At 46.4% G+C, this 24,764-nt stretch overlaps 1 protein-coding gene across 3 annotated transcripts in view; it reads right to left on the bottom strand.

The window, feature by feature from the left end:
* Nucleotides 1-471: 471 nt before the first annotated feature.
* The window catches only part of COL15A1 (collagen type XV alpha 1 chain), a 103,424-nt gene continuing 79,131 nt past the window's right edge, over nucleotides 472-24,764 (bottom strand). For all 3 annotated transcript variants that reach the window (XM_061425787.1, XM_061425788.1, XM_061425786.1), the window contains 16 exons: nucleotides 21,162-21,215; nucleotides 21,008-21,067; nucleotides 19,476-19,544; nucleotides 19,319-19,360; nucleotides 16,954-16,999; nucleotides 15,099-15,179; nucleotides 14,639-14,688; nucleotides 14,425-14,535; nucleotides 13,405-13,549; nucleotides 9,550-9,614; nucleotides 7,921-8,049; nucleotides 7,714-7,773; nucleotides 6,895-6,954; nucleotides 4,294-4,479; nucleotides 2,579-2,694; nucleotides 472-1,577 (listed from right to left, as the gene is read on the bottom strand). In XM_061425787.1, the coding sequence (XP_061281771.1) occupies nucleotides 1,364-1,577; nucleotides 2,579-2,694; nucleotides 4,294-4,479; nucleotides 6,895-6,954; nucleotides 7,714-7,773; nucleotides 7,921-8,049; nucleotides 9,550-9,614; nucleotides 13,405-13,549; nucleotides 14,425-14,535; nucleotides 14,639-14,688; nucleotides 15,099-15,179; nucleotides 16,954-16,999; nucleotides 19,319-19,360; nucleotides 19,476-19,544; nucleotides 21,008-21,067; nucleotides 21,162-21,215 (1,488 nt within the window). In that variant the 3' untranslated portion in view covers nucleotides 472-1,363. The remainder of the gene's footprint in view (nucleotides 1,578-2,578; nucleotides 2,695-4,293; nucleotides 4,480-6,894; nucleotides 6,955-7,713; nucleotides 7,774-7,920; nucleotides 8,050-9,549; nucleotides 9,615-13,404; nucleotides 13,550-14,424; nucleotides 14,536-14,638; nucleotides 14,689-15,098; nucleotides 15,180-16,953; nucleotides 17,000-19,318; nucleotides 19,361-19,475; nucleotides 19,545-21,007; nucleotides 21,068-21,161; nucleotides 21,216-24,764) is intronic.

The raw sequence follows: 24,764 nt of genomic DNA, 5'->3' as shown, positions 1-24,764 counted from the left end.
CCTGGAACAAGTGACTTCCTGAGCCTCAACTTTTTAATTTTGTTTTCATTTGTAAAGCAGAGATATAAATACTTACCTTGCAGGTTATTGGGAAAGATAAATGAGACTTATGTAAGTCTGATATTTAGGAACTGAGAGCTGATATTACTTATTTGATCTCAACTTCCTTGAGAGAAAAAGGCAGATCTGCCTGAATCATGTGTTGAGATACAGTTGATCCTATTTGTCACACTGGGACTCTTCTGCATGCCCCATGCTGCCTTCGCTGAGTGGAAGACAACACACAGGAGAAGAAGAGGATGATGGGAAAATCTTCCTGTTTTCTGATCATCTCCTGAGGGGACACACAAGTGGCATGACTTGTGTGTCACATCACTTCCTTGCAGGGTTAGCAATCCTGCCTGGGGGCCGCTTCCACATCAGTGATGAGGAATAAAGGAACCGAGGGGAAAAAGTCAAACAGAAGAAAGCGCCTGGAAAAGATGTTTTTATGTTCACTTATCACATGGAAAAAAAAGAACCAAAGTATACAGCATGAAGATATATGTGTCTCAGAAAATTTATCCTCATGAACCTGTTTGTTCAAATGGAGTTATAATTCAAGAATTGCCAAATGGAAGTCATAAAATCAGGGTAGGGGTGGGGAAAAGGGCCACCAAGGGAAAGGAAGTAATTATGTGGTATTTCTTCTTTAGTTTCAGATCATTGGGAACTTAAACTTTTCCAGCAAGTCATTCACATAAACAGATGCCATACTGAAATATGATTGTGTAAAATTATAAAACTCCTAAAGTATGATGGCAATAATATTTTAGGAAGAAAACATTAAAGTCTGGTAATATCAGAAAATACAAATAGGATCATTTGGAGCAGTTCTGTCTATATAAACAGCAGTTGCAAACAATGGATGTATATTAAAGAACAAAGTGTTTGGTCTGCACATAACTTAGAAAGGGGTAACATTTCTAAACACTGACTTTGTAAGAAATCATGAAGGACATCTTATACTCAACAATGGTTAAAAGGAGGAAATCACTTTCTGAAGGATGCAGTGGGCAGAATGCCAAGGCCTTTGTTTTTAACCTGCTCTTTTTTTTAACTTGCTCTTAACCGTCTTGGGATGCGTTTACACTGCATGGGGTTTCCTGCAGAATCTAGCACCAATAGATGGATCAGATTTTGTCTTTGATCTGAGTCCTTTATGTCTTCAGTTTTGAGTATATTGAGGTATGTTTTCTTTGGTTGCTGTTGTGACGCATGTGTAATAAAAAACTAATATTTACAACGCTTAAACATTTTAGATTTCAGTGTCAACTCTTCACATAAAAAAATTGGAAAACTCTTAAGAAGCATGGGAAGGTTGTTACTTCCTCGCATCTGTCATGAAACTGTTTTCGATACACAGCACAATTAGCCTGTTAGCACAGCTGTATGCTTTCTGGTCCAGAATCTTCCCCGTGTTCAGCGGGGAGGCCAAGCCCATGACTGCCATGTCGGCGGTTCTCCACGCTTCACAGTACTGATCCACAAGACGGACTCCGTGGGTGCTGGAGCCATGCCAAATGACCTTCTGGGGCCTACAAAGGAAGTTTGTTGTGTTACTTTTTGAAATGACCCTTCTTTGTGGCATATCTTGGTGAGGAAATCAGCCTAAGTCTAGTGAGTTAAGTCAAACTCCTGAACTCTCCAGGGTCTGACCGCACATCACTTCTCTGCCTTTATCACTGTTTCAAACTTTTTGAACACACTACATTCTGACCATATCCAGTTTCTACATGCTCCGAAATTATACTCTCTACTTCTGTGAATTGGAAACTTTGATGAGTCCCCTTAGGCTGGAATGGCCTCACTTCCATTTTCAGCAATTCCTTGTCATCTTTCAAAGTCCATTAAATGGACTTACAGGAAGCCTTCCTTCTTCTCACTGCTAAGGAATGTTGACTATTTCCTCTGTGCTCCTACCATCTTATCTGTTTCTTCATTTTCCAATGACAATATCATGTCTAGAATGGTAGCTAGTCCGTGTCAGTCTTCCCACAGACTATAAGCTTTGCAAAGGGAGGAGTTGTGTAGGTTTATTACTGCACCTTCCAGGCCTGACATCAGGCCTGGCATACAGTAGACAATGAGGAAAGATTTACTGAGTTGTTGTATTCTTAAAAGCATACATAATTTTCAAAGAATTAGAACACAACTCACAGGAGAGGGTTAAAGAATCACCAACAACAGCATTACTTATCACTAATTAAGTGCCTACTGTATCCTAGATATTCTCACACTTACCTTTTTATTCTCACAGCATTATTATGGTATGGATATGATTATTCTGCCCATTTGACAAGTGAGGTAACTGAAGCTCAAATAGTGGAAGTGCCTTACCCAAGGTCCCATATAAAGTTACTGGACCCAGGTCTCCTAACTTCAAGGCCAGGCTCTCTCCAAGGCCTCTGGCTGCCTCACTGGGGTTTTATCCTGGCAACATCTCAGAGGAGTAGCTGATAAGGGCATCCCATTGTTAGACTGTTTCCTAAAGCTGTCTATCATATGATATACTTCAAAGGCTTCAACCTCTACTTACCAGGAAGGATCTGTCATTACATCTCGGCCATCAAAGGAATATATTGGAACGTGTGTATTGAACTGACCTCCGTGGCCAGAAAAAATTGAGTCCCAATTATTAAAAAGTACTTGGCCCTGTGGAGACAAAAATGCTACATTAGAATCATTATACAAACAGCTTACAAGTATTTATCCATTCTTCAAAGCTCGGAAGCCCCCAACTCTACTCCTATATCCTGGACAGGGTGAGAACTTGGGAAATACTTTGGTTTGATTTTATAATCTATCCTTGGAACCCTTTCAGCTTTATGATCTTATTTCTTGAGGTAATTTCTTTTACTATATGTGCATAATGTCTCTTCCCCATCAAAAGTGTGTTTTAGGTCTTTATTTTATTATTGCTATTTTAAACATTGTATAATTACATGAAGGTGAAAGTGTTAGTCGCTCAGTTGTGTCCGACTCTTTGTGACCCCACAGTCAGTTCATGGAATTCTCCAGGCAAGAATACTGAAGCGGATTGCCATTCCCTTCTCCAGGGATCTTCCTGACTAGGGGATCAGACCTAGGTCTCCTGCACTGCAGGCAGATACTTTACCATCTGAACTACCAAGGAAGCCTTTATAATTATATACTGAGCTTCAAATTTGTGCTAATATACAAATGGGTGAGGCTTCCTTGGTGTCTTAGATGGTAAAGAATCTGCCTGCAATGTGGGAGACCTGGGTTCAGTCTCTGGGTTGGGCATGGCAACCCACTCCAGTATTCTTGTCTGCAGAATCCCCATGGACAGAGGAGCCTGATGGGCTACAGTCCATGGGGTCACAAAGAGTTGGACATGACTAAGCGACTAAGCACAGCACAAGTGGGTGATGTGGAGATGAATCTCTTACTCCTTTTCCTTCAGTTATTTATATTCTAAGAAAACAAACAATCTGAGTGGGTGAAATGGTAGAACAGACCCTTGGAAGAGGGAAAAGAAAGTGCTGCGTGTGGGGTCAGGACGAACTTGCCAGGCTCAAGCTTCCAGGTTGGAATACTGGGATCACAGGGACCAAAGGGTCTCAAAGAACCTTTAAGATCTGGTTAGGAATCAAGACCCAGGATATGTGTGAGCAGCAATGAGCTGCTCTTCTGTAGCCTTAAAGGAGTAGGCTATTTCCATTGTGTAATTGAAGGATGCAGTGAGGCCCTGCCTTGCCAGTGAATAAGGGCACAGAAATACCTGAGGGTAGCAAACCAGGGTGCAGGACAGAGTGGTTCTGGTGCCACTCAGGCAGTTCTCTACAGAAGGCACCCTTGGGTGGAAACAAGAGCCCTGGACATGGGGATCAAAGAAACCAATTCCAGTTTATAGTTACTCTGAGTGAACTGTTTCTCCTTGTAAGCCTCGGTTTCCTAACAAACAGAAAAGAATAACTCCCATTTTTATTGGAAGTATCTATTAGAACAGATATGAAGTGCTTTATAAACAAACTGAAAAGCTGTACGAATGAAAGAGGTCATTACTATCCCTCCTTTTGCTCCAAGGATCACAAACCATCTAAGCAGGAAGGGCTATTGCAAATATAAGGGAACTGACGCCCAAAGAGGGAAGGTAACCCACCCAAAGTCACACAACTAATCAGGGCCTCGAAATAGCACACTTCTGAAGGTGTTAGGAGTGGCAACTGCCTTTAGTGCCTGTGGAGAACAGTACATCCAGGAGGCAACGGGAACCATATTTAGTTTTACCTTGAGGTTCACTATTGGAAGGCTATATCTCTCTGCTTTCCTTACAACTGTGGAGAGATCTTGCAAATGGGAGGATAAGAATGCTCGGTAGGTGGACAACAGTCCTGCAGCCCTGGCCTGCTGGAAGCACTGGAAATCAGCTCGAATGTCCCCAGAAAACGGCGTGTTCAGAGCAACCAAGTGTAGCTGTAAAAAGTGAGAGAAAAGACAGTGCAGTTGGAGAATTGATAGCAAACTCTAACTCCCATAACCATCACACATTCCTAATAAGATCCCCGACTTGCTGCATTGGAAGGCACGCTGAGGTCACCTTATTCCACCTCTACCTGACACTGGATTCCCAGCCCAGGTGTGACCATCTCCAGTGAAGGACAGCCCAGGTCTCCCAAAGCAGTCTGGCTCAGCAGTCTGAACGACTCTAACTAGTAGACATTTCTTATAAAATGTACGAGAAAAACAAACTAAAGCACTTCAGAGATCTGAATTCAGCCTGCAGGCAGGCCATCTGTTGGAGACTTCTGGGTCTGCCCTTCATTGAGTTTCTAGGAGGTTTTTAAGCTGGCTTTGGTCCTAGATCTCAGAGGTGCATCAAATTATCTGCCTCCTGCCCTTTCTTCCACCTCCTGAGTAGGTCTGGGGCTGATCCTGGGGGACCAGAGGAAAAAGGCCTTGAAAGGAGAAGGTCGTGACATTTATTATGAAGACTATTGGGATAGACTCTTAGAAACCAGGGATCATACAATAATTCTAGCCTCACATTCCTGACACCTTGGTCAGTAGCCCAAATAAAAGCCATTCCATAATCTTCCTCCACACTTTCTCTCCCCAAACCCAGCCTTCTTTCCCAGCCCTTTCTGCTGTAGCCTCTGAATTACATTTCATAATCAAGGAGCAGTCATCCCCATCCTCAACCGCATGTCAGAAGTAACTTTTATCTCATTAGCACAGAGCTGGGGAAGCACAGAGCTGGTGCAGGACCTGGGCCCAAGTCTCCAGGAAAGAAAAATATCTTAAGCCCATCTTCCTCTTCTTATATGTCTGAACATCGTGGCACGTGAAGGAAGAGGCCTTATGGTCTCATCACCCTCCAGCCACTGTGCCTCTGGGGACTACGCCCAAGGGCAGTCACAAGAGGCCTCAATAGAACGAGCTTTCCTGGGGGACACCCAGGAAAGGGGCAGTGGTGAGAGGGGGCTTCCCTGACACACCTCTGACCCCATCACGACCACTTCTTCCTCTCTAAGGAGATGCAGAAAAAGGCCTGGAACCATGGCTGCCTCTGAATGGTGGGTTTGGGGGCTTTTGTGTTCTCATGTTTCTATATCTTTAACTGCTGGAACATTTCTATAATGAATAGCTATCATTTTTGTGAAGACAATGACATTTCAACAATCAAATGATAAAACAGTTATTTTGTGGATAGTTATAGTTTTGTAAAATTATGATTATTTTCTTCTCCATTCTTTCTATTCATTGTCTAGACTTTCTAAAATGGATTACGTATTACTTCAGAATTTATAATACACTATTTGAAACCTTTTTGTAGCTACTGCCCTCACGCCTCCCCGCATAGCTAAGCTTTCTGAAGGTTTATCTATACTTGCTTCTCTGCTTCCTCACCCCCCACCTACTCTGCCACCACCTAGAATCTTGTTGGCGTCCCTCCATGCTATGGAAATGCTTTTCCCTGGTCTCTCAATTTGAACAACACCTTTTAGCTCCTTCCATGGGCGCCCTGGCAGCATTCGGCACTGTTAGCTTCTACCTTGCTTGGCACTCTTTCCTCTCTGGCAATAGCTTCTCGGTTTCCTTTTCATCTTTCTCCAGTCAGTGCATTTTATTTTTGCTCCTCACAATCCAGTCTCTCCTCACCACATAGATTCTCTTTTAGGAATCCCTCCATCCCCAACACAACAGCCATGGCTTTACTGAAGACTCCCAAGTCTGCATTTCCAGACTAGACCCACTGCAGGGTTGCAGACTTTCCGATGCTGCTTCCTTCTGGGGGTCTCCACTCAGGTATCCTACAGGTAGTGCAGACTCACCATGCCCCACAGGATCTCCTGCTGGGCAGAGGGCAGCACTACAGGAAACATGTTCCCAGTGCCCGCCAAGTTCATGCCTTGTGCTCTGAAGAGTGTCCCCACAATACTTGCTAAAGAGTCGCCTTAGGCCATTCAATTTCATTCTCTTGGCTGCTCTCGATTTGGCTGGGAGGGAGTCTGAGCCATGTGGACTGCCTCTCCCAAGACTCTGAATTGAGCCAGGTGGTACTGGGCTCTGCAGCTGTAAGATCACATAGCGTTGGGGCCAGGATCAGTGCCATGGCAACCCTAAGCTGTGTGCAAGTTTTGCAGATGTAACCTATGTCTGTGTCCTGGGGTGGGGTAGAGAGGAGGCAGGAGGAAAGACCTTTGCAGAGGCTGGTCTGTAGAGATGGTGGAACAGACTCAACAGGGACAAGAGTCCACAGGCCTTGTTGTGTTTCCTGCAACTGAGGTTCCGGCAATTATCTAAACAAACTGCATGCCAAGCACGGGCCCTGGCACATGGTAGACACACTTTCAGCATTTGTAGAGTAAACGCATGAATCGTACTTACTGCGGGTCTGCCGTAATTGACATTTGAAATAGACGTCAGTGAAAGTTGAGGCTGATGAGGCTGTTTGGTAAAAAAAGAAAACAAACAGTCCTGAACATACATTCACTCTGTTCTTTACCGTACATTAAGGCACAAGTGCACTGTTTCTTAAAAAGCTGTCTTAAACAGTTTGTCATGGTCTTTGGACCACACTTAACTGAAGAAATTTCATGCATGAACGAAAAATGATCCTCAGAAAGGGAGCAATATTCTCAAGACTTTTAGAAAGAGCACTGAACCAAAAAGCAGAATTCCCATGTTTTACAAACAACTCATTCACTTCATAGAGCAAGGCACCCCTTCAGAGCTTCAGTTTCCTCACGTGCAAAGTGGGAATGATAGTACCTACCTGAAAGGGTAGCTGTAAGGTTAAAACAGTGGACAATGCAAGTTGTTAATGTTCTAATCAGGTAAGGAAGTCTCAGCATCAAATATTAAAGGGTTCTTCTAGATTGCTTATGCCAACCATGTTTTCACAGATCAATAAACTGATGCCAAGAGAAGGGGAGTCCCTTGCCCAAGAGGATTCAGCTGTGACACGGGAATGGCAGGTCTCCAGCCTCTGGGTCCAGCTCCACCCCCCTCCCCGACCCGCCCCCCTGCCCTGCCGTCCAGTGTGAGAACGTTCTTTTGGCACTTGGTAATTTCTGGGCTTCTGCCAGATAGTGAGCCCTGCAGGGCTGGCTGTCCAGAGTCAGAGAGCTTGATACTGGATGCCAAGGGGATTCAGTCAGTGCTAATGAATGAAAGAGCTAGAAGTAAGGTGGGGAGAGGACTCACATTGCTGGAAAGTGCAGGGGGAGGAGGGCTGTCATCCGGAATGGGAATCAGTTCTCCCAGCTTTAAGGAAAAGAGGATGTTGAAAATGAAACATCAACTGGAAACTGTTTTTGCATTTTCAAATCAGAAAAATGGCATTTACAGGAGCAGACTGTGATTTTTAGAGGGTACTAGGAGGCAGTCTTTTAAAAGGAGTTTAAGAATTACCTGTAATTTTTTCCAACCATCTCTGACCCGAATGAAAAACTCGGTGCTGTCCTTCAAGTAGATGAATGTCCCTTCTATGACCAAATGTGCTTTCTGTAACATGTCATCCATGTTGCTAAATGTTGTAACCTGTTAGGTAATTTTAAATACCAAACACCGCAGTTACCATTAGAGCGATGGCGCGATTTGAAAGCCCAGCCTCTTTGTAAAGTCAAATATGAGCCATCCCCTCACAGTCAATGAAAAGGTTATTGTGCCACAGAGAGATATATAACTTCATCAATAACCAAAGGACTTTCCTTTTGATCAAACAAAAACATTCATTACCTTGAAACATAAATCTCATTTACAATAAAAAAATTAAACAACGATACTGGATGCTTGGGGCTAGTGCACTGGGACGACCCAGAGGGATGGTATGGGGAAGGAGGAGGGAGGAGGGTTCAGGATGGGGAACACATGTATACCTGTGGCGGATTCATTTTGATATTTGGCAAAACTAATATAATTATGTAAAGTTTAAAAATAAAATTAAATTTAAAAAAAATTAAACAAAAAAGATAATATCCTGTGAGTTTGAAGACATTTAAAAACTGTCAATAGACTTGGCTCTGTTGGGCACTGGTACTGGGAAAATCATGGGTGGGTTTTGCCGCTTCCATTCGCGTGAGTTGCACCATGGCACAGACATTGTTACATGTGTTACGTTAGCTCATGCTGCTCCTTACAGGGTTTCAAAAGTGTTTTCATTTGGATTCAGAAATATAAACAAGAGAGTGACTCTACCTAGGTCCTGAACCTTTTTTTTGCCTGGCTGAGTAGTTCCAATAATAAATACATAGAAGAAAATAGGGGTCTATAATTTCTCTGTCTAGACAATTGCCAAAGGTTAGAAAATCATGTTGGCCTCTCTAGGCACAGACATAAAAGCAGGAAAACTCTATCAAGAAATATCAAGTCTCAGAGAAATATCAGAAAAGGAAACTCTTATTTTTCTCTTCAACTGAGAAAGATTATAAACACTTAATTTTTGCCTAGCTTTGAAGATAATGACTTTGTGCATTAAAATGACCCAGACATCCCCCAAAGGCACCAAATATTAAAATTTCACCAACTGCTGGACAGTTTTTCATCTGGCAGCCCAAATTTCCAGCTAAAATCTATCAAAGACCAATGTACATTGCTAGGACTCCTGACATCCTAATGAGGCATTTGTTCCTCTTTCTGTGCATCACAATAGTTTCCATGTGCCATACAGAGTCAGGCGATCAGGGTAACGAAGGTACAAGAGACCTTCTTCGGTAAAACGGAGAATGCGGCATTACCCAGGGGAAACGTGACCAGCGCAGGGGCTCCTGTAATGTTGTTTACACTCTTGTGCTTGTGGTTTTTGATGTAATACAATTGGCTCTTGTGGAACCTAAATCATAAATGATTTTGTCGTCTGTATCTTTTTACTAAGTCATCCAAAGAGTATAATAAATATCCTGTTTGTGGAATTATACCAATTCTGTTGTCATGGAGGCCCAACTCCAACAGAGGTGTGCCAGCCCCTAAACACTGTAGCCACAGTTCTAAACAAACTCATCCAAAGCAGAAGGATGAAGACTCCCTGATGATAATACTGACCAGGTTCCTGGATCCGGGAAGCCCTGGTTGTCCTGGAGGGCCAGGTGGGCCCGGAAGGGCCACAGCTAAGATAAAACAGGAAAGAGAAGTTACAGAAAAGCACACTGTGCAAAATGCCTCTGATGTTAGCCGATTACTGAGAGTGCTCACCACCTTACTCACAACGTTCGCAGCTGCAAACGCTGCACCTTGTAAGCGAATCTTAGGAGCTCTGTGCCCAGCTTATGACTCAGCCGCATTTGGCTGGCTTAGGGGAGGGCTGAGACTCTTAACTGTAGCCCTGAGTGAAGTCATGCCTAAGACTTTCCAGTTTTGTAAGTGAATACGTTTCTTTTGTTTCTGCTGTTTGTATAAGTCAGTCTGAGTTGAGTTTTCTGTCACTTGCATCCCCAAATGTCCTGATTCATACAACTTACTTGTCCCAAGAAACAAACAGGTAATTACTGAACAGAGGAAGAAGACTCAGAAAAAAGAGAAGGTGCCAAGCTACAGGAGGGCAGGGTAGGGCAGTGCCAGGGCCCTTGCCTTCCAGCCAGAAGACTGAAGACCCTGGTTTGTTGATTCTCAGCTGTGTGAGCTTAGGGAAGTAACAAGCTCTCTGAATCTCAGCTTCATCAGTAAAATATAAACAGATATTTCTTCACTAGCCTATGTTGAGAACTGAGAAAAATACAAACTAGGAATGTGCTTTGCAAACTGTATAGTATCCAACCAGAGATTCTTAGCTTTTGAAAAGTCAAAGTGCCCTTAAAAACCAGATCAAGGCGCTCTCCCCCAGGATAGAGATACACACACACACACACACACACACACACACACACACACACACTTTTCTACTTAGAATGTTAGTGGGATGATAGCTCTCTGAGGCACATCCTTGAAATTCCTAGGAGTTTATGGTTCCCAAATGAATAGCCCTTACTTTAGGCAAACACAAATATCATTACAGCTATTTTGTTGTTCTCCTTCTATCTTTCTAACCTCCTGTCTCCCCTCAAAATCTGCAAAACTCTTGGCAGGGTTAAGGATATTTGTAAAAGTCCCAGTAAAACTTGGGGCTTCCCAGGTGGCGCTAGTGGTAAAGAACCCGCTTGCCAATGCAGGAGAAGTAAGAGATGCAGGTTCAGTTCATCCCTGGGTCGGGAAGATCCCTTGGAGGAGGGCATGGCAATCCACTCCAGTATTCTTGCCTGGAGAATCCCCATGGACAGGGGAGTCTGGGGGTTACAGTCCATGGGGCTGCAAAGTCAGACACAACTGAAGCGACTTAATACAGCACAGGAAAACTACTGCGTGAGATTTTTCAGGTTGTGCACGGAAGCCTGCAGTTCTGACACAGGACCTGAACGTTCACACACAGGTGGTGAATGTCTCCAGTGGAAAGAGGGCCTGAGGACTTGGGTTTGGACCCCAGCCATGCCTCTTCCTAGCATTTGTGACCTTGAGTTAGTCTCCTAACCTCTCTGAGCTTTGGTGCCTTCATCCATAAGATGAGTTTTATAATCCTATCCATTTCATCTTCCTCCTGGGGTTGCTGTGAAGATGAAATGGGATAATGGATATGGGAGTGTTTTGTAAACTATGAACTGTCATGTATTGTGTGAAAGGTAATTCTTTCCAATGCAGCAAGGAGTCCCGGGGCCCTAGTTTAGGGCTACTGTGGACAACAGAGTCTCTGCTTCCTGTATTCACCCTGCAATGTCCCTTCGCCTTTTGCAATTCCCTTCTATCCCTCAAGGTTTTGTGGGCACCTATGGGACCAGCATCCCTACCTGCTCCTGAGAGCTTCCCCTTCACCTCTATGACCATTCAGGTCCAGAAGCAGCTGCCACGTTCTCACGTGAGCCCACCTCCTGGCCACGGGTGACTGCTCCAAGGTTGGGCATCTGGCCCAGGACAGGTCAGTCAGAATCTGTCCCCAGAACATCCCTATGCCAAGACTTTTCAAATGAAAACTGAGAAAGAAGGCCAAGATTTGTAGATGACAGTGGAAGCTGTAGGTTGTTGGTATTTCCCACTCGCAGAGGATGTGGTCTGTGGTGAAGAAGCACGAAGCTGCACTCAGAGAGAAGCCTAGCAACAGACGGAGAATCCTCACAGGGACTGAATCCCTGGTTCTGGCTGTATCTGAAGTCTCACTGCATGCCTGCCCCCCCCAAACTGTTCACCCCTCCTTCACATGCAGTAAGCTTCCCTGTTACTTGAACTAGTTTGAGTTCCATTTCTGTCGCTTGCCCCAGTCACTTCCTGTGTAAAGTTCTCCCAGATGCCCCAGACATTGTAGGCCTCTTCCCAGGTGTGCTTCCGCCACACCTGGCTCATGTCGACCCAAACAACAAAAAATGAGGTATTTATGCTATTACTGCCACTACTGTTATTTTCCACCATGGCCACAGTGGAAAGAATGTAGGCTTCAGAGTTACTCTGACCTGGGTCCTGATCTGGGTCCTAATGTGGTGCCACTTATTGGCTATGTGACCTCAGAAAGGTTCCTAAACATCTCTGGGCCTCACTTTCCTCATCTATAAAATGGGGATGCTAATACTTTCCTTGAAAGGCTTTGTAGGAACCCACAAAATATTGTAGGAGAGTGACTAGCAGATGGCCTGGCACTTGGTAAGTATTCAATAAATGGAGATTTTCTTCTATTTCACACATTTTTCATTTGAGGAAGTGAAGTACCAAGGGGTAAAAAAATTTTTTACATAGAGGGTTAGAATCAATGCTGGTCCTCAAGTCCCTTAAGGTCCAGGCATTGACAAAGCAGCCAAGAAGTTCACACACACACACGAAAAGATGTCCAACATTATCAGTCTTTAGGGAAATGCAACCAAAACCACGATGAGATATTATTTCACAAGAATGAATGATGGCTAGAATAAAAAAGATATAATAACAAATGATGATGACAACAAAAGGAAATTATAACCTTTGTACACTGCTAGTGGGAATGCAAAATGTTATAGTCACTTTCGAAAACAGTCTGGCAGTTCCTCCAAGGTTAAATATAGAGTAATCACATATATTGGGGGTTCCCTAGTGGCTCAGACGGTAAAGCGTCTGCCCACAATGTGGGACGCCCGGGTTCGATCCCTGAGTCAGGAAGGAAGATCCCCTGGAGAAGGAAATGGCAACCGACTCCAGTACTCTTGCCTAGAAAATTCCATGGATGGAAGAGCCTGGTGGGCTACAGTCCATAGGGTCGCGAAGAGTCGGACACGACTGAACGACTTCACCTTCACCTTCCATCACATATATGACCCAGCAGTTTTACTCCTAGGTATAAACTCAAGAGAACTGAAGACATATGTTCACACAAAAACCTGTATATAAATGTTCACTGCAGCACTACACAAAATAGCCAAAACAGTGGAAACAACTCAAATGTCCATCACCTGATGAATGAATAAACGAAATGATACATGCAACACACGGGGGAACTCTGGAAACATTGCGGTAAGTGAAAGAAGCCGAGGGCCACACCCTGTGTGATTCCACTGCCATGAACTGTCTAGAATAGGCAAATCCATAGAGACAGAAAGTAGATTAGAGGTTTCCAAGATCAGGGAAAGATCAAGGTTTGGAAAGAGGAGTGACTACTAATTGGTACAGGACTTCCATCCGAGGTGATGAAAATGTCCTGGAGTTAGGGAGAGGCAAAGGCTGCACAACCTTGTGAATACATAAAAAACCATTCAGCTGTCCACTTCAGTGAGCGAATTCTTTGGCATGCAAATGACATCTCAGTTTAAAACAAAAGAAAAGAAAGAAGGCTCAATCCAAGGCTCAACACAGCCTCTGTCAGACAGTGTGGCTCCGACGTGCCACCCAGAAGTGGTGACTCACGGTACTGACCTGCTCCTAGGATAGCTGGAGGTCCTGGTGGTCCTGGGGGTCCTGGTGGCCCAGGGGAACCAGGTCTCCCAAAGCCAGGTGGCCCAGGCAGGCCAGGAGCACCTGGGGGTCCCTGGGGCCCGACAACGGCCTCCCCTTTCTGGCCCTGTCAGGTGCATGGTAACAGAAGAGAGAAAGCACCATCAGTCACTAGAAGTCTGGTCTTTTTGTCAGGACATTGGTAAGAAGTCAGTAAACTCCACTATTGTTATCTTTGTCCTCAATCCTGAGCACAAGCTAGGTGGTGGAAGACTTAAAGAGCAGTGGCCTAGCTGTCATGTTGAATGACAGGAGAGAAGCCCAGGAAGCCCTGGACTTACAAGGTCCACTGGAGTTCATCTAGTTCAGCCTTGGCATCTCACAGATGGAGAAACAGAGGCCCAGAGAAAGGTAGGGCTTGGCCAAGGTTTCAGAGCAAATTGGCAGCAGAGCTTGGAGGAGAATCCTGGCCTCCCGGCTTGCTTTGTCTTGCTCATGGCGAGTTCCAGACCCCTGAGGGTCAATGATCTCGTCATAATCTCACTGGAGACGTAAACTGAATTTCTTTCTTGTGACCTGGAGAAGCTTCTCATCCTAAGAAGACCAAGCTGACTCAGGGGCTTCTTGTCTGATGAAATTCCAGAAGAATCAAATAGCCACTCTAAAAATATCTTCCTCACCTTTGCTTCTGCGTCTATTATCTGATGTGTCTACCATTAACAACTCTTTGCATTGAGTGAAGTTTCCACCACTGGTGTGCATAAGGCAATGCAGTGGGTGACATGGAAGCTACCTGCACGCACATGGCCTTGGCCAGCTCCCTTTCCTCCGTGGCCTCAGGGGCTCCCTACCAGTTAGCAAGTATCGGGGAAAGAGGCTGACACCCAAGGCCTGCCTCTAGCCTGTGACTGGCCCTTGCTTCCCAGCTGCCTAGTCACACTGGGAAGCTTCAGGAACTCCAGGATTCACTGAGGAAAGGGACTCGGAGGGGTCACTACTCACCACCAGACCTGGACTTCCTGGCAGGCCCGGTGGCCCTGACACAGAGAAGCCAGAGAAGCCACTGTTAGAGTCTCCTTTTTCTCCTTTGATTCCCCTGTCTCCATTCTCCCCCTGGAAGATCATTCAGAGAACATTCAGAAAGAGTCAGATGAGCCAGTCTCTGACATAAGCCTGAGAACTTGGAAACACAGGCCAAAGTCTCAGAAAAGCTCACCTTCAAGCTGTTCAGAAAGTGCCTCAGGTAAGCTGGATCCACAGGAGGGCCTGAAAAAGAAATGCTTTCTAAAATTTGCAATCAGTCTCAGAAATTCAAATACCAAAGCATCTAGGAACATGATAAGTGCCTAGCCAAAATGACCTCATATTGGTTTAGCTGGTAGAGGGGACACAGCTTGGAAATGAGCCCCAGTCCAGAATCTGTGATCCTGTGAGATCCTAGGCTCTTCCCTGGTCCTCTCTGGGGCTCGATCTGCATATGAAGCTGGAATGATGGCAACTTCTGGTTTCTCCTGACAATGTTCCATCTTGAACACGCATCACCCATGACTGGGTCTTTCTGGAATTTCATGGAGCTTGCAGGCTGGGTGGTAATGTAATTAGCCTCACTTACTGGCTCTGTTGGCTTTCTCGAGAACAAAAATAAAGGGCAATATACAGAACAAGAGTTGAGATACCTGGTGGTCCCTGGGGTCCCTGGTCGCCTTTTTCTCCTTTTGAGCCGGGAAGGCCCCAGGATCCTTTTTCTCCTTTAACACCTGCCACCAAATACACACGTGTTTTTAAAAAAATAAGATAGTGGAAAAACACCTTCATCCTACATAAGACATTTTTGAGAAGGTTTTGAAGTGGAGCCTCTTAAGTCCAATCAACAAACAAAAGCTTATTGAGGGTATAAAATCTTTTGCTGTAGGATGGAGAGGCAGAGGTAGATGCAGTAGACACAATTCCTGAACTTGGGAAGCTCTCAGGGAGACAGACACAGTCAGGGTAGCACCAGGCAGGATGGAATAAGTACCATCATCAAGGTACCAGCAGTGCATCATGGGAGTACAGCAGAGGCTACAGTGAGCTCCCTTGGATGGCCTCATGCACGTGGACTGAGACTCAACACCAAGTCAAGCACTCAGTCTCATATCACCTAAGCCTGGGCAGCACAGCGGTGTAAGGGGAAGGGAAGAATGCCCCAGGAGTGCCGCAGAGGACAGTTAGGGTGGTCAGTATTCCATTCACAGTTGGAAGGATGCCAACAGTGCCGTATCCTACTTCCCAGAGGACTTGTGAGAAGCACTGTTTCTGCAGAATCAGCCTTAGAGCCCTCCCTTCTCCCCCAGCTCTTTATCTTGAAGATGGGCTCAGAGGGAGCCTCCTGGGAGTAGAGTTTGGAAAAGGAGGCAGTGCCCTTTCCCCACCTGGATAAGTGGGTGGACACTAGAGCTCTGAACTCCTGGTTCCTGAGAGAGACTAACCAATGTGTAGCCACACACAGGGGATCTGACAAAAACAAATCCAGCTCCACCTGCTCCTCCCCAAGGTCACCTTGGCACCAGAGGAAGGGATTACCTTGAATTGGATCTGAACAAGAAGTCTGAGAACATCCTGGATTTTGTAACCAAAAGTGACCAAAAACCCGTGACACTAGATACCATCAGGGAGACCACCACCTGGCAGGCCAGGGGTGACAGAGCTGAGCCAGAGATCAGTATTAGGGGGAAAAAATGGGCCTTTCCCTGTTTAAACTGCAAGTGTCCAGACTTCTCAATCAAAACAGGCACACACGGTGTGACATTGTGTGGGGACAGAGGACCAGAGTCACTGCTCACCTGCAGCTCCCGTCTCCTAGCCTATTTCCTGTCTGATGAGTGGTAGATAAGCTCCCACCAGCCGCAAACATGCTGAAGTTTACCAATCCCTCAGAGCCAGTGTGTCTCACAACACACTGTGTGTGTATACACCTCAGAGGGAGCTTATGAAACGAAGCTTCTGACCCAGCAGGTCTGTGATGAGGCCCAAGGGTCTACATTCCTAACAAGCTCCAGGACTGCTGATGCTGCTGGTCCAAGAACGCTCTCAGGCAAAGGCCTTCTGAGCTGCAGGACCTCCCTGCCTTAGCTCTTGGTATACTGCACTGTAATGACTTTTTAAATGGTTTCGCCCAGCAGAGTCTAAGGGCCTGGGTGGCAAGAAGAGCATGGGGTCCATCTGTCTCAGCCCAGTGAATGGGACGGCACCAGGCGAGGAGAAGCTATCAGTGGACGCATTACGAACAAACTAACACACGGATGGAAAAATGGAGTGCTGGCTCCTAGCTAGGAGGCCCAGACAAGATGCATAAAATAGGCAGCTGGGTGACACAAGCAAACAGAGGTGCCCTTGGCTCAGCCTTGGTTCAGCTCCCCTCCCACAATGCAGTCAGACTTTTCAGAGCACCTAGTTTACGCCCAGAATTGGGCAAACAGAAACCACCTCTGCAGAGACAGGAGGGTCAGGAAACATCCCAGAGAAACATAAGGTGAAGACGGGAGTGTGTACCATGAAAAGTGATGAGTTCTGAATTCCCAGAATACGTGGTACCAACCTAGAGAGAGAGAGAAAGCCAAGGTCATACACTGTAAACCCTGTTCTGGTTTTTGTATGCGCAGGGAGCTAGTCCCCTGTCCCAGGGGCAAGGGGCAAGGTCATGGAGTTAGGCCTGCCCTGGATATTGGAGCCCCCAAAAGCCCTGAGCTCCACAGGGCCCCTCAATGCAAAGCATCTCAGGTCTTCAATTAGCAGGTGTAGGGGTCGGGGGTGCATCATGTAGCTGAGCCAGGGTGAAATCTATGGGCTGAACAACTCTGCAAAGGGAAAGATAAGTCATAGCAATGTTGGTCTGGCCAACCATGAGCATTCCTGGCCTCCTTTCTGATCAGTTAGGACTGACTCATATGAGAGGTCAAGCGATGGTAAGTGATGTACTCAAGTCATGAACCTGGGTCAGCCGGTAGCTTTGCTACCATGTGTAATCAAAGATGAGCACCCAGAACAGGAGTTGATGGTGGTTATAATTAATAAAGAGGAGTTATCATTAGATTAGGGTGCTATTCTGGACTTCCCATTAAGTGCCATGGGTCTGGGGTCCAAGCTGTTCAAGATAATATTCCTTCACAGTTCATCCCCAGTTTCCTGCATTTTTTTCCCTCTTTTTTAATAACAGAGCTATCTGCCACCCTCCTTTTATAAGTCCAGCTTTTTCCCAGTTAATATGTGAATCAAAATGATCCCTCTGATCCCAGATCCTCCCATACTTTTGGGTGGAGGGTCACAAGCTGCTCAGGTGTCACCAACAGAAGATGTGGGAAAGGGACAGTAATCTTCCAGGAAAAACATTTCTAAGTTAAAGACAAAGGCAGCAGTGCCAAGCAGGTATCTTATAGCTGTGCTGATAAAGTTCCTCCACTCCAGGGGTGAGCTGTTAATTGTTATGATATTAGAAAGGGGATGAAATGAGAAGAAGCCCATGAAACGCTGGATGTGAGAGGAAGCATTTCTTATTCAACTGTCCACTTTGAGAGCTGGTCAAAAAACATCCACACTCAAGCCTGCATGGTGTCTAGCCAGGCAACATGAAATCAAAATCAAATGTCTTAGCTCATCTCTGGCTTTTTTAAAGTAACATCATGACCCTCAATGGCCATGGTCACTGCAAAGGATCCTAGCATAGGTCACAGTAATTGCAGTAGCATTATACAATACTCGTGAGTTTTCCAAGTTCTGTCCCATGGTCAGTCCATTTGAAGCCTGTTTGTTGGGAGGGGCTTTGGGCACCAACTCAGAGAGAGATCTGGCCTCGCTAGGCTATGATTCCTTGTCTATGGTGGGAGGCAGCCATCTATCAGGTCACCCTACGTAGGTAGGTCCCTATACAGGTGGGTCCCATTCTCTGTTTTCAAGACCAGAGTTTCCAGGTCCTGGGTTGCAGAATTGATTGTTTCAAAGTTTAGACATGGACAGATGTCTGGGCAAACACTCAGTCAAACTGTGTCATTTTAAAGCCCTTGACCCAAGTCTCATCACCACCCCTACAGACATCAATTAAGAACCCGCTTCAAAGAACCTCTCTAAATTGTAATTTGCAGGCTCCCAAGAACAGAGCTCATGCCTGTCTAGTTCACCGCTGCAGTTCTAGGGCCTCACATGTACTTGGCATTCGTAAATCTTTGATAAATACTTGCTGAGTGAATGATTATGTTCAGTGACTAATGCCTGTGCATGGGGAGAGGCCAACCCCCCTGGGTTTCCCCACAAAAACTAGACCCTCCTCACATGGGTGAGGCCTCAGGGACAGTGCACTGACCAGTGGGGTGAACAGGCATGTGCCTGACCCCTTGGGGTACCAAGGGGTGCCAGGGGACCTGAGCGATGGCCCAGCTGTGTCCTTCCTGTGACCTTAGACAAGTTGGTGAGCTTGTCTGAGTCACAGATTGTTTTGTCATTACAAAGGGGGAGAGGAAGTCCCTCCTCTCAGCGTTGTGTTCTGTGCGGAAATGTGACAGTTAAGAAAGGATAGTTACAGATTTTAGCCTGTAGCTCCCAATGTGAAGATCACTAGTCAGAATTGCCTCTTTATTCTCCTCTGTGTTTTAAAGTATCTATTTCTCCCTTTTTTATACTGCTCCAAGCACGAAGCTAACATGTCCACATGAAGATAACAAAAGACACTGCTTTTTGATTGCAAAGAAACATTGTCCACACGTGTGCCCTTAGAAGCCCTAATACGATTCAGAGCCACCTACTCACTTGACATCAGAGAGAACACTGACAGAGTGGCCCAAAACAAAACCTAAAAACTTATCGTCTCTGAGTTGCTTTCTATGCCAAAGCCTGCTCTTTAAGGCCATTACTGTTTTCTACTTACTGGCGTTTTGCAGTGTGGCCGGACTGGAACTGGGAAGACAGCCTGTTGGAAATGAGAATGAGAGAAGGGATTGAGGACACCTGACTCCAGCTCAGGCCAGTAGGGGACCATTTCCCGCTTTCCCAGGAAGTCTCTCTCCCTTCCCACCCCAACTTACTCCTTTGATGTTAATCACAGCTCCCGGTGGTCCTGGGGGGCCTGGAGGGCCAGGTAGGCCAGGTGGACCCTGAAGGGGGGCAAGAAAGGCCATTCCTGAGTTCGGCTTGTTGTAAGCACAGAGGCAGCTGCAGGGTACTTCTGCAGGGTTTGGAGACGAGGAAAGGAGGGTCTTCTAAAGTCGACTAACTCCTCCCACGTGTGGGCCACCCTCTTCCAGAAGCATGTCTACCTCTGTGTCCTCACTGGATCTTCACAACAGCAGAGCAAGTATCACTGCTGGTTTACAATTGGAGGTAACAAGGGCCAGAAAGGGGAACTGACCTGCTAAAGGCCACGCAGCAATTCACAGAAGAATGGAGACTGGAAGCCAGATTCTGACCCCCAGAGCAGTGCTCAGCGGATACAGAGCCCACCACCTCTACCCACGTATCCCTCATATGGAGGGAGTGGTGGGGTGGGACCTTGCTGGGATACGGTGCCTGAAAGAGCCCCTCATAAATGTAACGATAAACACCAACTCCTGTTAGATGGCAGAGTCCATGGCAGAGCCAGGTCAGCCTGGCAGTGACACCATGCGATGTTTTCTCTGCTGATCCTGAAGCCCAAGCTGCACCTGAAGCAGACGTGGGGGAGGGCGAGGCTCTGACCGCAGGTGAGAGGCGCCCGGCCCATGTGGAGGCTCCACGTGATCACTAGACTGGCTGCTGTACCTGCAGCCCCAAGGGCTTGGTGAGTGAGTCAATGCCCAGTGATTCAACACCACCTCATTTCTGCAATTCTGGGCATGCAGAATTGGAGACCAATTGGAGACCTCCTGGAGACCAGGAGGTACAGACAGAATCAACAACATACTTCAAGCTGCACTCGCATGTAGCAAATGGGGGGCCTCCCATGGTGACTAACTAACTAACTAAAGGTGACTAACTAACTAAAGGCCCTGGTTTCCTTTTGTGTAAAACAAGGACTCCGCAGGGTGTCTCTCAGGAGAGCTACTATCAAGACTGAGATCTTGTCCTCAAAAGCACCAATAAACACTGGCTTCCTTCTCGCAGATGCGGGACACTGCGGATGTTCCAGGGTCTGCCATCTGGTGAGGCTCTGCATATGCAGCTGATTGAGCTTCTATGTTCTCTCAAGAATGCTCACCAGCCCCACCCCATCTACACCAGTGACCTGTGAAACCCCCAGGAATGTGTAATCCAAGAAAAACATGATATAACCCGAGTCAGAAGACCTGGGATTTGAAACCAGACTTCTTGAGGATTCCCAGATCGTGTTCTCCCACCCTTCTCTGGGTCTGGATGCGGAAGCTTATGCTCCACTAAGGTGGATTTGGTGCAGGACCTCCTGAGAATGAGCCTGAGGACAGGGCTGGGCTGCGGATCTTTGGAAGTGGCAGCAGAGGAAGAAGAACACTCCTGAGCACTCTGTCTGCTCACTTGGACCTGGCACCCGACCAATCCTCCTCCTGACATTGGCCCTGGGGCCACGTCCCTGGGTGTGGGGCTGGGCCTCTGGTGTGGCACTCACCGGGATCATGACCCCTCGATCTCCTTTGGCACCTTTGAGGCCATTCAGTCCTGGGCGACCCTGAAACCCATAAGAGAGGCCTTAGTAAACCCACAGGCTAGCCTGGCCCACATGTCCTTCTTCCACGGGCAGTCTGAGGAACTCAGATACCTACAGGTCGTCCAGGGAGGCCAAATTCTCCTTTGTGTCCTGGTGGTCCTTTGGGTCCCTGGAGGCAAAGTAAACGCCAGATTAGAAAGAGAAAAATAGTGTATGATGTCACTTATATGTGGAATCTAAAAAAGCTAAAATAGTAAAAAACAGTGTGTAAAGGTGGTTTCGGGGCAGGAGGGCGGGGGAGTAGGAGAGGTCTGGCTTAAGGTTCAAACTTGCAACTAGTACAGCGAGGTCCTGGAGAGCTAACAACGCACAGTACAGGGAATACCACGCTGTATTATAATCCTCAGACTTGCTAAGAGTCTACATCTTTATTCCAGCCGCAAAGAGAAATGATAATTATGTGATGTGAGAGAGCACCTATCTCTACAATGGCGATCATATTACAATATATAAATGTATCAAATCACCATGCACACCTTAAATGTACACAGTGCTGTATGTCACATATGTTTCAATTAAAAAAGAAACAAAGGAACAGAAACTAAAAGGCCAGGGAGATGGGAGGTGTCCAGCCTACCTCTGTGGGCAGTGGTGACAATGAGCCACTGCTAGGAGGATGGGGGACAAGAACCTACGAGGCATCCACCCGCCTGGCTCCTTGGCTGCTGGTCTCTCTGAGTTCAGCTGGACCCACTTGCTCCATCCCTCCTACAGGCTCTGCCCCATCACATACACAGGACCCAACCCTCTCAGCCAGTCAGGAATAAAAAGGAAACAAGAGGTCAGGAGCCCCAGGCCTCAACTCCCAAGGAGTTGTGTGCTGGGCCAGCTCAGAACGTGGACCTCTGCCTTCAGTCTTAAGTTCCAGGGCTCTTCATATCCCCTGCTGGAATAATGCAGCCCAGACCCACTCCTCACGTCAGCCCAGTCCAATAATCTGCTCCAGGATTTGGTTCCTGTCTTGCTCCCACATGTCCCTAAGGACCAGAGTCTTGGCCTGGCATCCCAGTTCTCCAGATGAGCGCCGCCCATGGACCCCATTCCAGTGCTGGCTTTCTGTGTCCCCTTGCTCCCAGAGACACTGCTCCACCCTCCTGCAGGAGCCTTCATGCCTTCCAGTGCCTGGGATGCCTACAATGCATGATCTCCTCCTAGAACAAGCTCTATGTCCAGTGGACACCTCTTTTTTTTGAAGCTGGGTCTGTCCTGTCTTCCAGGGGAATGACTGGTTTAACCCTGGGACCTATCAAGCCACTTCTTTCTGCTCTAATAACATGTTCATCCATGCCCTAAAAAAATGGCAAACAGACTGTGTTGAGACAGGCTATGTATGCAAAGTACTCAGATGTGTACAACTCCTTGTGACCCTATGGACTGTAGCCCACCATGTTCCTCTGTCCATGGGATTCTCTAGGCAAGAATACTGGAGTGGGTTGCCATGCCCACTCCAGAGGATCTTCCTGACCCAAGGATGGAATGCAAGTCTCCTATGTCTCCTGCATTGGCAGGTGGGTTCTTTATCACTAGCACCATTTGGGAAGCCCTGCTGCTGCTGCTGCTGCTGCTGCTAAGTCGCTTCAGTCGTGTCCAACTCTGTGCGACCCCATAGACGGCAGCCTACCAGGCTCCCCGTCCCTGGGATTCTCCAGGCAAGAACACTGGAGTGGGTTGCCATTTCCTTCTCCAGGGCATGAAAGTGAAAAGTGAAAGTGAAGTCGCTCAGTCGTGTCCAACTCTTAGCGACCCCATGGACTGCAGCCCACCAGGCTCCTCCATCCATGGGATTTTCCAGGCAAGAGTACTGGAGGGGGGTGCCATCACCTTCTCCGTTGGGAAGCCTTAGTAAGTGGTTAACCAGTGGTTAACACAAAACTCTCCCAGTCTGCCCTAGCCTGCAGCTAGGACCAAGGATGCCTCTCCAGGGCATCCATTCTGCCTGACTTAAGGGACCAAACTTCCAGATAATCAAGCTGGATTTAGAAAAGGCAGAGGAACCAGAGATCAAATTGCCAACATCCACTGGATCATCGAAAAAGCAAGAGAGTTCCAGAAAAACATCTTCTGCTTTATTGACTACACCAAAGCCTGTGACTGTGTGGATCACAACAAACTGTGGAAAATTCTTCAAGAGATGGGAATACCAGACTACCTTACCTGCCTCCTGAGAAATCTATATGCAAGTCAAGAAGCAACAGTTAGAACTGGACATGGAAGAACAGACTGGTTCCAAATCAGGAAAGGAGTACGTCAAGGCTGTATATTGTCACCCTGCTTATTTAACTTATATGCAGAATGCATCATGTGAAATGCCAGGCTGGATGAAGCACAAGCTGGAATCAAGATTGCTGGGAGAAATATCAATAACCTCAGATATGCAGATGACACCACCCTTATGGCAGAAAACAAAGAACTAAAAAGCCTCTTGATGAAAGTGAAAGAGGAGAGTGAAAAAGTTGGCTTAAAACTCAGCATTCAGAAAACTAAGATCATGGCATCTAGTCCCATCACTTCATGGCAAATAGATGGGGAAACAATGGAAAAAGTGACAGACTTTATTTTCTTGGGTCCAAAATCACTGCAGTTGGTGACTACAGCCTTGAAATTAAAAGACACTTGCTCCTTGGAAGAAAAGCTATGACCAACCTAGACAGCATATTAAAAAGCAGAGACATTACTTTGCCAACAAAAGTCTGTCTAGTCAAAACTATGGTTTTTCCAGTAGTCATGTATGGATGTGATTTGGACTATAAAGAAAGCTGAGTGCCGAAGAATTGATGCGTTTGAACTGTGGTGTTGGAGAAGACTCTTGAGAGTCCCTTGGACTGAAAGGAGATCCAACCAGTCCATCCTAAAGGAAATCAGTCCTGAATATTCATTGGAAGGACTGATGCTGAAACTCCAATACTTTGGCCACCTCATGCGAAGAACTGACTCATTTGAAAATACCCTGATGCTGGGAAAGATTGAGGGCAGGAGGAGAAGGGGATGACAGAGGATGAGATGGTTAGATGGCATCACTGACTTGATGGACATGAGTTTGAGCAAGCTTTGGGAGTTGGTGATGGACAGGGAAGCCTGGTGTGTTGCAGTCCATGGGGTTGCAAAGAGTCGGACAGGACTGAGCAACTGAACTGAAGGGACCAAAGGCCTTAGAAAGTCCTTTGAAGGCTGCACCTTGGAGTTTACGCACCATTCATCAAGGCCATGTGCCTGTTAGAGTACTGTGAGGTCCTTTCTCCCCAGTCCAGAGATCCAGCTTCAAACAAACCCCACATTCAAATCCCAGTGTGCAATTCCCCAGCCCCAAATGTTTCAGAAGAATGAAGGCGTTCACAGGAGGCAGTGAGGTGTGCTGGGAAAAACTAGGACACAGACTCTGACAACTTCGGTTCAAATTCCCGCTTGTTATTAACAAGCTGTGTGGCAGTGGGCAAGTTACTTAACTGCTTTGACCTCAGTTTCCTGGTCTATAAAATGGGCATTCTGACATTCACCGCTCAGGGTGGTGAAAATTAAATGAGATGATCTGTGTTGAAGCATCACTGTCCAACCCATGGTGGATGTTGCATGAGTTTTCTTTGTTCTTTGAGGAGAAATATATGACAGGGAAGTTTAGGGTTCATCTGGAGAGAACTGGTAGTTTAAAACTGCTCAGAAG

This window comes from Bos javanicus, chromosome 8 (assembly GCF_032452875.1).
Source record: "Bos javanicus breed banteng chromosome 8, ARS-OSU_banteng_1.0, whole genome shotgun sequence".
Lineage (NCBI taxonomy): Eukaryota > Metazoa > Chordata > Mammalia > Artiodactyla > Bovidae > Bos > Bos javanicus.
This window is presented reverse-complemented; position numbering and strand designations above follow the sequence as displayed.